The sequence below is a fragment of the Musa acuminata genome, chromosome BXJ3-4, assembly GCF_036884655.1.
Source record: "Musa acuminata AAA Group cultivar baxijiao chromosome BXJ3-4, Cavendish_Baxijiao_AAA, whole genome shotgun sequence".
Lineage (NCBI taxonomy): Eukaryota > Viridiplantae > Streptophyta > Magnoliopsida > Zingiberales > Musaceae > Musa > Musa acuminata.
Genome location: NC_088352.1, coordinates 38,013,464 through 38,028,445, shown reverse-complemented (window position 1 = coordinate 38,028,445; position 14,982 = coordinate 38,013,464). Strand labels below are relative to the sequence as shown.

The 14,982-nt window shown below is 36.7% G+C and overlaps 1 protein-coding gene across 1 annotated transcript; it reads left to right on the top strand.

The window, feature by feature from the left end:
* The first annotated feature begins 323 nt into the window (after positions 1-323).
* On the top strand, positions 324-14,154 carry LOC135636759 (E3 ubiquitin protein ligase RIN3-like). Its single transcript, XM_065148772.1, has 12 exons — positions 324-1,046; positions 2,232-2,309; positions 5,071-5,157; positions 5,252-5,373; positions 5,536-5,632; positions 6,154-6,253; positions 7,540-7,697; positions 7,810-7,947; positions 8,023-8,090; positions 12,427-12,654; positions 13,432-13,798; positions 13,881-14,154. Exons 1-12 carry the CDS (start codon positions 801-803, stop codon positions 13,935-13,937), a joined length of 1,746 nt encoding a protein of 581 aa, XP_065004844.1. The 5' UTR covers positions 324-800; the 3' UTR covers positions 13,938-14,154.
* Positions 14,155-14,982: the final 828 nt, after the last annotated feature.

Genomic DNA, 14,982 nt, shown 5'->3' with positions numbered 1-14,982 from the left:
CCGGCCTCATCCTCTCGCCTCGGTGGAAGCTTCGGAATTCCAATCAACAGTTCATCGTTGACATTTTCTGCCTTTTGATTGGAGGCATCGCTGGAGCCCTTGTGGGGCCCAGTCGTGGACTCGGTCACGGGGCAGGTGGGTCATACAGGCAGGTAGGCGGTAAACCGGGTGGAAGCGGGACGCTTCCCAGCGAGAGATATTTGTTCCGATCTTTGAGAACCAATCGACGGATGCACATTTCACAAGTGTCCCCCGCGCTAAATCAACACCATCGGTCCACCGTGCCCGGTCGGTGCGGTGAAAGAGGCACCGCGACCTCCATTTTGACGGGATTTTTTATTAATGACAGTTCGTTTCCCTCTTCTTCTTGATCCCGCGACCCGACCAATCCTCTTCCTCTCCGATCTCCTCTCCTCCTCCTCCTCCTCCCCTCTCCCAAAAATCCCCAACCCTTTAACCGACGAATCGAAGAAAGGCGGGTGATCGGAGATCGCGGAGCGAATTCCAAGAGCGATCGGGTCGAATCCTCCGTCAACAAGTGACAAAAAGGGTCATCAAGAAAGAGATCTTAAAGCATCCAACAATCCCGTTTCCGAAACTGTACGCCATCCAGCGATTCCTCCACCCGCAGTTCCCGTCATGGATCGGTCCTTCCCGCTGGCTCCCCGAACCTATGGTTCTTGATCCTTTGGTTGATGGCGGTGTGTTATCGCGAGCGCGGGGAGCGACGGGTTGCGCGGCTTGTTCTTGGGGCTGTCGCTGGTCGGTGAATCGTCGGGGTGCGCCTGAGGTTTGTGCCGATGGCGATGAATTACCTGTACCTTTCTGTCTTCAGCACGGCGGCCAGCGTCGTCGGGCTGCAGTGGTGGACGGTCTCCTCGCTTGACGGGATGAAGTCCGATGGGTTGATCACTTCTGACGGCGGTGGAGGCTCCAAGGAGAGCGCTGGGCGAGCGCTGGAGCTGCTGCTCAGCTCGCATGTCACCGTGGCTCTGCTGGCGAATTTTGTGATCAATGTGTACGTTCTGGTCGTGTTGCTGCTCAAGGTATCATACTTCATATGAATGACATATATCTAAAGCTATTGTCTGTGATTCACTAATGCAACACGTACAATAGCTCTGCGGCTTGTTGTTTAGAACTGAAGCATGATTTAGGATAATCATGGACCCTTGAAATACACTTGCTTTTTGTTTTTTGTATCTTGAAATGGGTAAAGTTAGCGGCATTTAAGTGAGATATTCAGCATAATTACTTAAGTATTTATGTGAATTCATTTTTTGTTTGACGACAGTCATACTTGTAAATACTTGAGTTAGTAATCTTCAGAGCTACAGTGAAGTTCAGAAGCATTCCTCTTCTTACCAAGTAAAATCAGTAAGAATCAGAGATATACACAAAATGATGTGACATGGCTTTTTGAGACATAGTTCAAGATATGCCGTATGAGATGTATTAACTGCTTGTATTCTGCAATCCCTTTTTGGAGCATTAGTGATGTGATGACACTTTATATCATGAAATTTCTAGTATGATGATGAATAAAAATGTTCAGCAAGGCAGTATTTATTGATATTCTGCTTTTACTGTTGACAAGCTGTGTAGTTGTCATCTTCTGGAGAGTGTTGAATATTTCATGATGCCTTTTCACATTGTTTTACATGTATACATTGTGAAGATCCATTATGTTGGATAGCATAGATCATATATGTTGGTATATTTTAGGTTTTGATGTATTAGTGCTATGTTCAAGGAAGAGAAGCTTTAATGATTTATTGGAAGGAGTATTAATTGGTAGTACTCCTTAAAAATTTTGATGGCTTCACTGGAAGAACCAAACAAATGGTTGGTCTTTCTTTGTTGGAGCTTCCAAATTTATATATGATGTGTTACCTCTGTTACTTCAGGTTTTTAGGCCTGAAAAAGAAGTTCAGTGTCGCTTTAACTTGACAAAATAGTGTTTCAAAATTTGACAACTACAGTGGTCATTTGTTGTGGGTGAAGCCCGAAAGTTTAGTTCTTCTTGTTGTGCTTAAACCAGTTAATGATCGTGTATTCTGTTGGTAATTCACAAAATGTAGGTAATAATATATTGATGAGACCGTTCTTGAGTGTCAAATAACTAAATTAATCATTCTGGCTTAAAGTTATCCTCAGGTAGTCAGTACTTCTATCATCCTTTGTACCCTTGTGCTTAATCTTAATTCTCCTTTTTTCCTTCTTTTGTGCAGACTCTATTCTTTGTGCAGTTGAACACATCAGAGACTAGAAAAGTTTTGGAACGTTTTGTTAATTACATAATATACAAGGTAACACTCACTCAGCTGTTAACCTTGGCTGAGCTTTAAATATGCTATGTTTCTTATGTAACTTTTCTTGGCGACCTTGCTATATTGTCAATTTCACTTACATTGAAATTTGCAATTACTGTCCTGAGGTTGTCCTTTAGGTTTATGCAACTCATACACTGTATATGCATCTATCAGTTTTGCATTTTGCATGGATATGTGTAATAAGCAACATTATAGGAGTTTTGGTTTACTTAGTCCTATCAGATTGGATGCGTACATGAAAACCTTGAAGTTATAATAATTTAAATAAATAAATTTGTTTTCTAAGTCAGTCATACTACAGATAATATTTCACAGAAAGGTGCTAGAGAGAAATTTAGACATTGCACTAGAATAATATGACACTTCAAAATTATGTTTCTACAAGTGCTCTGTTCTGTTAGTTAAAATGCTAAATATGGGTAGTAAGCTTAGACAATAGGGCTTTGTGATCTCATTCAAAGATTTGTTGCAGAAACCATCTTGATTTTCTATCCACAATTTTTATGATATGTAAATCAGAATCTAAAGTATGGGTAGGTAGAAGGAACAATGGAGTGGCAATTAGATGGTCCACTTGAAAATTTGTACTCGTCATTATGAATTTAAGAAGCTCCAAGTTTGGTCTGGCTCATTTTCTAGATGGTCTTTCCATGCTTGGACCCATTCCACATGCAACAAATTGTTAAAGAATAGAGGGGAAGAAGGGGAAAATATTTTTCTTTGTTGTTGTGGTCAGAGTGCCAATCTGGCAAACCCACAACACGGGGCTTGTCTATGTGAAGCTCACCAGGCAGGTGATCTTTAGTGCAGTTGGGAAGACTTGTACATGATTACATGGCCTTTAATGTCTTAGCAGTGAGATATGCTAAATTTGCTCCTACATTCCTTGATCACTATTATTTTTGGAGAATAAAAACCCATCATCTTTCACACTTCAGCCTCTGTGTATGTTATCTCTAGTCAGTGAGCTATTCTCCTGATGCCAAAGAATAGAGGGCTTCCACATTTGATGAATCCTTGACAACTTAGAACAGGCTCAGTGCTCATCAATCGGTGATCTGGACTGCTCACATTAGCTGGTGAATGAGCTTTGAGTTGGTGTAACTGATCAGCATAGGTATCACACTTAGGGACGGTGGACAAGATCATGGTAATGGTGAAGAAGTCAAAGAGTCTGATGGACATTATGTACCAGGGGCCGAGGTGTAGGAATTGGTTAAAGGTTTTTATTTAAATGGGTCTTGAATTAAGTTTCACCGAGCCTTGGGCTTAGCTTATTGGACTGGAAAGCCCATGAGCCAAGCTGTCTCTTCTCAATCAGGCCCAAAAGCTTACGACACTTAAGTCTAACTCTAGTCCAAACCTGGCTCAGCCTTTAGTATCATCTTCATTTAATGCCTCATTCAATTTTGATTATGCTTCTTTTCATATCCTTTGGTGCTATTCCATGATCCCTATGTTTTGTAGCACTTCTTATCTGGTCAATCATAGTTATATGCATTATTCTTTATGTTGGCTGGGTATAAGGCTATAGGCAGTGGGTTCTTTAATGACTAGTACTTGAGGTTGTTCATTGCCGTGCAGCCTGATTTGGTTGAATCTAACATCACTTGAATCTAACTCGTTTACGACTAACTACTGTCAATAGTAACAGACGATGTACTTGTTTTTCAGTATGTATGCCTTTCAAGTTTACTCTTTAGTTTTGTGAAATAAGCAGAACTGCCTGTTGTAGCTCTGCTTCTTTGAATAAGTTTGGTATGATGCAATTATTTTGTTAAGGTGTCAGGTTTCTCGAGTTGCTTAGGTAATTACAAGAATGGTATTGGCCTTGATTGCAGTATTGGTGAATACCAACAATAAAAGCGCACTCAGTTTTTATTACAGTTTTGTGGAATACAAAATTAAAGCTCACCATCGAGTCTACCCTCATAATGAAAGAATAAGAGATAGGAAAAGAATTAGAGAATAATAAAGATAAATTTTAGAGGGAAGCAGTAAGAGACAACACACTAATATGTCTGTTGTCATAACACACTATAGAGAGCAGAACAAACTTCCATTCCTTATTTGTCATAACACACTACAAGAGAAGCACAAATTTCTTCATCTGGAAGAGATCCTTTCTTTTAGACAAATTATATAATTCCACAAAGACCTTTCTAAAGATACCTCTGGGACTTGTCTAAATGCAACTCCTGAAAGCTAAACACCTTTCCTAAACTATGCTACTCTTGGCTCCTCTTATATTAGGTCTATATTACCAATAACACTCAAAATAGAACTTTAGTACACCATAAAATAACAAATAAAAATAATATACAAATCCTGATGAAAATCTAGAATAGTGGGAAAACCCATTTAGAACTAAATATGACTACTAAAATGGATCTGAAGATGTCTCTGACTAAACCTAAGGACCCAAATTAGACTCATGGAAAACTCATTACAAGTTGTCCTGTGTCAAAGAAGTAAGATTCTTAATTACACTTAAGTGTAATTTCCTGGTTTACATGATAAATTTATCTTGAATAATCATAGTGCTTTTATGTAAGAAATAGCATGAAACTGATCATCAAGTAATCCTGTGAAAAATGGTAACTTTTTTCTTGTGTTTATCTTGGATTTACTGCAGCAATACAAGCCTTTTGAGTTATTATATGCAATTTGGTTTTTGATCTTCATGTCATCAAGTAATCCCTTAGTTGTTATACTATGATTTTATATATTCAAACAGGGAACCTTTCTTCCATTGGTTGTGCCACCTAATGTTTCTCAAGTCATCTTATGGACAAGCTGGTTGGTCTTTCTATGTTCCCTCAAGGTAATGAACAGAAAACACACTCCCTCTCTTTTTAAATTCTATGAGAAATATGGTATATAGTTACTGAGAGAATCTACCTGCTTCTAATTTACAGATTTTTGAATCATTAGCAAGAGATAGGCTTGAAAGGCTAAATGCATCTCCTTCCGTGACACCTTCAAAGTACTTTCGTGTTTTTTCTGCCTTGTTGGTGGTTCTTTCTGCTGATTTCCTATGGTAATTTTCTTGGCAAATCCAACATGGGCAAAATTTTAGTTTAAATTGCTTTCAACTTCTGTTTCGAGTTTTATACATGTTACATTTCTTGAACCAGAGATAAGTCATGGCTTTCAACTTCTACTCCCTTAGTGTCTGTTACAAAATCCTTTTATATTACAGGATGAAGCTGTGTCTGATGATCTACAGTTCATACAGTTATAGCTTGTTTATGCTGTTGTTCTTTGAGCCTCTTTGTATAGCTTCTGAGACATTTCAGGTAATTACATTGGGATAAGCTTTGAATTGTCAAATTTATTTCTTTAGCTGTTGAACATTTTTTTCGTCAAAAATCTTCCACTCTTGGACAAGTTGTGTGCATAAAGTGGATACCTTTGTCGTATGTCTTATAATAGTTTGTACAAGAAAAGGTTTTCATCAATTTTCAAACTCATGCAATGCAAACAAAATAGATATTGCCTTCTATGGAACTAAGATTTATGTAGCTAACCCTAAATATTTGAGATCTTATGGCTTGTCGTTGTTGTATGCATAGCAAAGTAAATGATTCAAGACGACCTATAAGCCTAACTTTTTAATAGTTTTACAACTATGAAAAGCCTAAGAAACTGTCAGGTTGGTTGGAATTTTTGATAATTTTAAACTTGCATATTTTCTCTGTTAAATTTGAGAGTAATTAAATAGAAATGTTTTAATAAAGTTAACAGTCTTCTGGAGATGCTTCCATCTCCAAATGCATATATTGGGTTTTCTTTTCATCTGACATCATTATCCTTGTAGGCCATTATGGTACATGGGTTTCAGTTGCTTGAAATTTATCAACGGCATTCTAGTGAAAGTACTGTTGGTTGCTCAGACTACATTCAAAAAACAGCAGCAGGTAGTTTCAGGTCTCAAATTCTTTATCTCATTATGACCTATATTATAATTTACTTTCGAAAGTTTGATCTAAATGGCTTTGGTTAACTCCAAATGCCTTTTGCATCTCCATAATCTATAACAACTTCACAAATCTGTTAATACAAATTTCTTCTAAAATTCAATCGGCTAGGTATGAAGTTTGTTGTTATGTTACACTAAAGAAGAAAATAGCAACGAAGGAAATTGTTAGATTAACCATATTTACGTTTGCATGTTTTAGGGTCTAGTACACCATCAAGCAATGAAGGAAATTGTTTGATTAACTGGGTTTACATTTGCATGTTTTAGGGTCTAGTACACCATCACCAGATCAATATATAAGATTTGTACAGGTCCTTACCGATGCTTAACAATTCATGCTTTGGCCAGTCAATACTAGTCATTTCATACTGGTCTAAGCAGTTTTTTTAACCATGATATATAGAGCATGGGATTATGATTATACAGACTTATTGATGACTAACTGTAACAAGTTATCAGGTGAAGGTATCTACTTTTTTTGATATATGAAAGACAGTAAGGCCACCTTTAGACTTAATGAAGCTCTTTCTCTCCTTGAAAAATATTTTGTGTCTAATGATCCAAAAAGCCCATTCTACCCTTACGGATGAAAGAGTATTATTGTGTACCATAGCAAAACTCTTGCTAGTTTGCTAGGGATGACATGGAGGGGGCTCTTTATTGCAACATAATACCAATATATACCGTATTTGTTACCGTATAACTGTTGGTTGTAATTATGTTATATAAACCCTCTCAATTAAAGCACAAAGTGGACTATAATTCAATTTGCTTGATATTCAGTGGTGGTCTTTAAAATATTTCTTAAGCATTCTTGTCTTATTTCATTAAAAACTTGATGGCCTAATGCACAAGGCTCCTGTGAATGTGGTTTGTGAAGGGGTTAATAATGTATGTGACCTTACCTTTGCAATCAGAGAGGTCGCTTAAGTGACTTGAACTATAGCCACCAATATGGAAGAAACGTTACATTTATGCAAAGAATTGCCTCATCTGTTGTTTCTCTCATATGTTATTTTCAACTGCATTTTTGATTCTATGACATAATGGTTCAAGTGTATGTGATATGCTTTTGTTTTTACTGAAAATATGTATTAGTGGAGAATATACATTTCATTCAGTTATACTTGATGCTTTTTAGTATTTGATTGTGGTATGACACCAGTATACAATCAATTTATTTAAATTTGCACTCATAACATCTAATTGAACTCTTTACTGCAGGTTCCCTCTCTGAATGGAAAGGGATTCTCATAAGACACTGTGGTTTCATTCTAGATATGTTGGCTTTAGTAATGGCACTAGGTCATTACTTAATGACCTGGTGGCTTCATGGCATGGCATTTCATCTAGTGGATGTCATTCTTTTTCTGAACTTGCGTGTAAGTGTTAATTACATACTAGTTCTCCTTTGCATGGTATTGGCATGTTGTCCATGGAAGTTGTATTTTGTTTCAAAAGCTTCTTTCATTCTTTTTAATTTGAGATGAACAGGCTCTTGCCAGTGCAATTGTGAAGAGAATCAGAACATATATCAATTTAAGGAAAGCCCTTAGTTCCCTTGATGGAGCACTTCCTGATGCAACATATGAAGAACTTTGTGCCTATGATGATGAATGTGCAATATGCAGAGTAAGTAAATTCATTGGTATTTTAACTTGTTTATTTGTTAATGTCCAGCAGGGTAATTAATTATTCAAGATGCAGGGACCAATGACAAGGGCTAAAAAGTTACCATGCAATCATCTATTCCACCTAGTGTGTTTGAGGTCTTGGTATGGTTTACATGCCTTTCTCAATGTTGTTATCTTTTTTAACATAACGTTTAACCTTCAGCATCTCTTCAAGATTTTGGTGGTTTAACATCAGCATATGATTGTATTTTGTGGTGTTCAACACTTGAACCACCACAATCTATTGAGCTGTGTCAGTCATGCCAATGTAACCATGGTTTTTTTGTCTGTCCTGGCTAGCTTAGAAGTATGGTGAATACCTCTTTTAGAATGTAAGTTGCCTTTCCTTATGCCATGAAAGGACTCCAGTTGCATTTGAGTTACCCATATTGAGATATGGCCAAGTAACTTCCCTTGTGCCAGATTCCATATTAGCAGGAGCCTTCTGTACTGGGCTTGCCTTTTTAGAAGAATGTGTCAATGATAACTTAATTTACTGGATCTGAATATTCTTAAATTCTATAACTTGGCAAGTTAGTTATTATGCTGCTTGGCCATTAAAAAGGCTTTTAGAAACACATTAATTTGTAATTTCTGAATATAATTGATGTCCTAGAAATTGTTCAGACTTGATAAAACATGACAGGTAGTTTGTTTACTATTTAATGCCTTCTTTTCATTGAGTATGTGATGATGGACATTTGAGATATTATTCATAGGAGATGCAAGTTGTGGGAAATGATCCTAGTTTAACAACCCTTCTGTCCCAAAACTATTCGGGGTTGGCAAGGAAAATGATCCTAGTAAGCAACAAAAAATATGTTGGACTAGATGCTTGTTCCTTTTTTTTTTGTTACATTGTTTTCATGACGGTGGTTTCTAGTTTAACTTACCCTTTTGAAGCTGATTGTTAATCAGTTGGAAATGCTAAAAATTCTATCAAGCAAAATTAATAAATGCTTTTTACACCTCAAGTTTAAATGATCAGTCAAATACCTATTGAAGTTTCTGTAAGTAAGTTGATCTATCAACCAAGGATTAAAAAATGCGGTATTTACCAGTCCAACCAACGAATCAAGCAATTTTGCCTAGTCCTGTCCATAACAGGGTAACTTTATCAATGCCAAGATTAGGGCTTACTCTCCGGTTTCAGTGATTAAAATTGGGTTGCCCTGGTGGTAGGCACCTCCTCCTCCCCTCTTGTATCCCTCGTTCTTTTTGGTATTCATTGATCTATGGAGTGTAGATTGATTTGTCCAAATAGTTCTATCCTGAGCACAAGTTTGAGAGAATTGTCTAGAGATTTGGATAGGAGGTTAAATGGGATTAGGTCCAGAAGTAATTTTTACAGTAAAAATTTCCAATAAAGAACTCAGACAATCCCAATGCTACTATGGCAGTTTAATATTTTTCTGCAATTATGGTTTGAAGGCTTTAATATGAAACTTCACTTTAGCAAGTTTCTTATGCCATTAAAAATGCTCACTTTGGTGGCAAACCAGTTAAACCATGAAATCTACTTTTGGATAATTGACGATCTAGTGTATGCCCCTGAACTTGTTATGTAACTAAATAATTTTATGTATGGAGTTTTTGAACTGAAGAATAGTTTTATGTATGGAGTTTTTGACTATTGAGCAAGGATTTTAATTTCGAATAATACCGCCTAGTACGGGCGGTACATACCGGTTCGCCAGAAGACCAGCACGTGGACCGCCTGCTACCGAGCGATATCAACCTGGCTATGGCGAGGGAAGAAGAAGCGTCGAGGGAGAAGAGGGAGAAGGTGCTCGAAGAAGAGAGAGAAGAAGAGGGAGAATTGGGAGAACCTTGACGCTTTCCGATCCGACGCCACCCTCCCTCGGCGATCTCGATCTAGGAGGTAACGGAGAGGCGGCGGCTCGGCTTCTTCTTTGCTGAAGGCCGGAGACGCCTGCAGCCTTCCTCACGTTCTTCGCCGAAGGCCAGAGATGCCTACGGCCTTCGTCGCGTTCTTCGTCGAAGGTCGAAGACATCTACGGCCTTCGACGTCTTCGACAAACGCCGTAGATGAGGAGAGGACCGCGTTCTTCTCCTTGTTTGATGCAACGAGGAGAAGAAAAGGAGGCGACGTCGTCGAGGCAACGTACGCCTCTATATATATTTACACGTATCGAGTGGTACATCCTAGCGTACCACTCGGTATGCCGTACCATACCATACTGAGCAAAGCTCGAAACATCGGTACGATATGAAAATTACGAACCTTGGTCTTGAGATCTTCATTAAAAGTTTGTTCTTGCACTGATCAATTGAGGGTAAGCCTTTGGAAGGTTGTTCCTTCCAATTCGGATGTCAAAGTAACAAGTTACCAGAATCACCTCTACAAATCTGACCTTCCCTAGCCCTCATGTTGGTGAGAGCTTGAGTGTTAGGTCTTCCTCTTGTAATTGTGGTATAATCTTGATTTTAGTTTCAAATAATCTGCCTCATTATTTGTTTCTTGGATGTCCTTAATACGATTACATTTTTGTTCTCTTAAGGATTGCTTTGTAAATTTGTAGTTTTTGTCAATTTATCAAAACTAGAGTGTGCCTAATGTAATATAAAGTAAGTTTTTGTGGATAATTATCAATAATTTTGGATGTGAAGATTAACCTTTTTTTGAGTATTAATACCTTGGTTTTATCCTCATCTTTAGAACCATAGTTCCCAAGATTGATATTAATCTTGAAATCAGTTAGTATGGAGATTGTTAGGATCAATTGGATTCAATCAACGGCATTACAACATTTGAGGAAAATAATTTAAAAATAAAAATCATAATGTTGCTGTATACCAGTGAAAATAAAGCAAAATATGTGAAAGTATAGAAAAAGTATATGTTAAAAAATCTTACATCTTCATATTTCAATAAATTATTTTTATTTTTCTTAATGACATGAAATTGAAATGTAAATATGAAATACTATTTAAAAGATACAAATAAAAATAAGCGAAAAGTGTTATTTAAAAAAATAGTCGTATTAAACAAAGATAATAGTGTAGTAATTATATTATATGATATCTGAAAATTCAAAACTTATCTACTTGTAGTTTTGAAGATAGCAATTGACCGTATTATATAGTTGTAATCTTTCTCTAATTACCAAAAAGTGAACTAGTAAGTGGTGAAAAGGCAGTAAAATAATTCCAGAGGACCATTGTTGTCATATGGTATTTTCATCTTTTTCAGAGCATATTTGTACTCTTTTAAGAGACTAAGGGCTTTTTTCTGTACTTTCATCTCATAGCTCTCTATCTTGGCAGTCATGAAAGACAAGCATTACAAAAATGATGACATAATGAATATGATGCACCAATTAGCATAGTAGTGGTGTCATCTTTGTTTTAGTTATTTTATGTTTATGTCACCTTAAACACTGGGTATACCTTTTTTTATGTTTATGTCACTGCTTTTAAGCATTATATTGACCCTCCTCAGACCCTGCATAGTTGGGATTCTCGTGCATTGGATACGTCTCTTTTTTATGTTTATGTCGCCTTAACTTAGTTTCTTTTTTCTTTCCTTGCCTTCCACTTCTCTCCATTTTTTTTGTCATTTGAGACTGTCAGATGGTCTAGGATTAACAAAATTGGCCATTGTTGTCGATTTCGATAAATATTGTCATAAAGGAAAAAAAAGGGCTCAAGATTGGATCAGTCTTAGACATTGTAGATACAGTTTGGATGTATCAATGTATTATATTTTGGTTGGCCACACCACGAACTATGTTTAAACCTTTGTTAAACACGACAATGAAAAATTGACTTCTCGATCCTATATGGAGTAAGAGATTGAATCTTATACTTATTTGAGTGCTAGCACGTGTATATTTTACAACTAAAGAATACAGATTGGATTTGTCTCAAAGCCTATTTTGAAACAACATGATTGTCATCCATAAGTTCATGCATATGCAAGTAAATTAGATTCTTCTTTGCCAAATCTGAAAAGAAGTTGAAAATTATTGTTATTGGGCTAAAGTTTTTGTGCTATTTAATGCATTTTAGTAGTACACATATTTTCCTATAGTTTAATTGATGAATCCCTTAAAATCATTTTAAATATTGACATGTAACTAGTAACTTTTTCTTGTGAGTTCCCTCACAGTTACTACTGTTTGGAGTTTGAACTTTAAGGGAGCATAGGTCAGATAAGGAGGTTTAACTAGATTTGATAATTAACCAACCTCATTTTTTGAAGCTAATACATAATGCTTATATTGTTACAGTTACTTGTCGATTTTATCTTGAGAGGATATAGTTTTACACTTTGGTTGTGAAGTTAACTACTTAGTTCCTTATATATGATAGTAGTGTATGTTTAACATTTGTAAAGTTAGTGTTCTGTTCATTAGTTTGATATTATCAGTCTTTGCCCTTGATCGTACTCTTTTTGCATTGCATAACATTCCAGGTTGGACCAGGGTTTGACTGAAGTGTATTCTTGCCCTACATGTCGGAGGCCTCTTTTTGTTTCTAATCCTCAAGGTGACACAAGGTCCGTTCCTGGAAATGGAGTAGATGACCAGCAACTTGCTGAACATCTAAGTTTAAGATTGAACCAACAGAGGATTCCTGGTCAAGCACTACCTCTAGGATCATCTCCAAACCAGCAACAGAATACTTCTGATACAATCTGGAGGTTTAGTATCGTTGCATCTTTATGGTCCTTGCATGTTATGATTGTTTTCGTGTATAAGCAATATTTTGTGATCATAATATGCTTCTTTGTTGCAACATGATACACCCTGCTGATGTGGAAAATTTTTTATAGCTGAATTTTTGTACTGATTTGAGATTCATTGGTTGCATGCTTCTATGTTATCTATATTATTGGACTTCAGTTGTTCAATGTCTTGTTGCACTTGAGTTCTCTTATTTTGTATAACTTATCTTATGTCGATCTCCAGTTCCAGGTTTGGGTAAAGTTTTGGTACATTTTTGGTTGAATCTAAACATCAGAGTTGGATTTGGTGTAGCCAATAACACTTGCATCCTTAATACTGCGACTCTAGTGCTACTGTATATTGGCTTTCTTGTTTCAAGTATATTCTTCAGTGGAATTTCAGTTTCTTTGGTAATCATGAGGGAACGGTCACCTGATTATAACCCTCTCCAGCTATCCATCACAGGCCAACTTGAAAACATAACTAGGAAAATGAGACTCCAATTACACATGAGGAATAGTATATACCCTGACTGGCAATCCAAGTGGAACTTAATTGAATTTTATGTTGAGATGACATTTAGCTGAAGTAGATGTGCCATTATTGTAATGGTCATATTTGACGTTCGAATTCAGAAACATCCTTTTGTTTGCTTCTTCATTGGCTAATAAAAAAAAAAGTCAGCCCATCTATGGTGGTGTCATATCTGTTTATGCCTTTGTTGAATTGTGATATACCTTTTCGTTGTGCAGGGGAGCTGCATTTGATTCCAGTTTGGCACCTCCATGGGTGAATCAAGGAGTGGATGGTGCTAGTTCATCAAGTTCAGTCAGACCAGTAGGTTTTGGTGGGGTTCAAATGATGATGAGGCAACTAGCGTCTGTCAGTGAAAACTTCGCTCATGGTTCTCTAGATGATGCTGCTTGGAATCTATGGTCTTCTCAGCATACCTCAATTCCTTCTATTCCTTCATCTGCTTCCATTAGGTTGAACAGAAATGCTGCTGGTCAACGTATTAGGAATGCTTCACCCTCTGTAAACAATATGTCAGAGTTACTTGCTATGGTAGATAGAGTACGTGAGGTTTTGCCACACATTCCGGATGAACTTATTGTACAGGTATTTTCACTGTTTTTGTTGCATTCTTATTTTCCAGAAACACCAGAGGTTATTGATTTCTTTTTTTGTATCTATTGTGCAGGATTTGCTGAGAAGCAACAACATCAATATTACTGTGAATAATCTTCTTATGCAGTAACTGAGTGGATATGTTTATAGCTTCTTTCAAGGTCTGTGCAAGCTTTGTATATTTAAGTGACTGATATAGACAAACACAAGTGCCTTTCACACTACTTTGCTGCAATAATTTCCTGTTCTTTCACCACGCTTTGGTGCCACATACATTCTTGTTTTATACATCGCAATATCTAATTAAAAAAGAAGTTATTCCTTGGAGAGGAATAACCTTGCTGAAATGTTTTATTTTCACTTTTTTATGTTGTTTGACTTAGCCCATCAATGATGCAGCCTGCCAAAGATTCAGCTAGAACATGCTGTCCATGAGTATGGACTGCTTCGGAGAGCCTAGCATGCCCGAACAAACTCAATGAAATGAACTTCTTTTGTTTTTTCAATATCTTTTTTATGTTGAAAAGCTAATAATTCATTATATTCAAAAATAATTGTTTATCTCCATTTTGACATTAGTAGCTCCTTGTTACTAGATTTTAGATTCATGTCAGTGATGTTCGGTTAACTGAGTCTGAGAATTAATCATTTTGTTCATGCTACAAAAGCACAGAATTGCTATCTTTTTTTGTTTTGTTTTCTGTTTTCTTATTTTTGAGAATAAGCTTGATGGTAACTGCTTGACTGTTACATTCAGCATTGAATTGGTTTATTGGTGGACCTATTTATTGGTTTAGCAAGTGACCAAATAATCTTGTAAGTGGTTCTCCCAAGTATATGTTGCAGGCCTAAACCTACTTGCAGGATGAGTGCATGGCTCGTTGATGAAATTTGTTTATTCTATAGTCGGTATGATGTTGCTGTTCCTTGAGGATACATGCGCAGCTTGTGGATGGATTCCGATGGTGGACTATAATCAGTATGATGTTTCCTAGATCAAGAGGTAACAAGTGGCGATCATCACAGTGTTAGTCTATACAGTTACTGCACTCCAACCCTATGAATTTAATAATTAATTTCACTGAACTAAAAATGTTGATATAATTGGTCTGTCTTTTTTGTTAGTTGTGGATGAGATGTCTTTAGCCTTTTCAGTTGTCTTCTAATTAGATTTT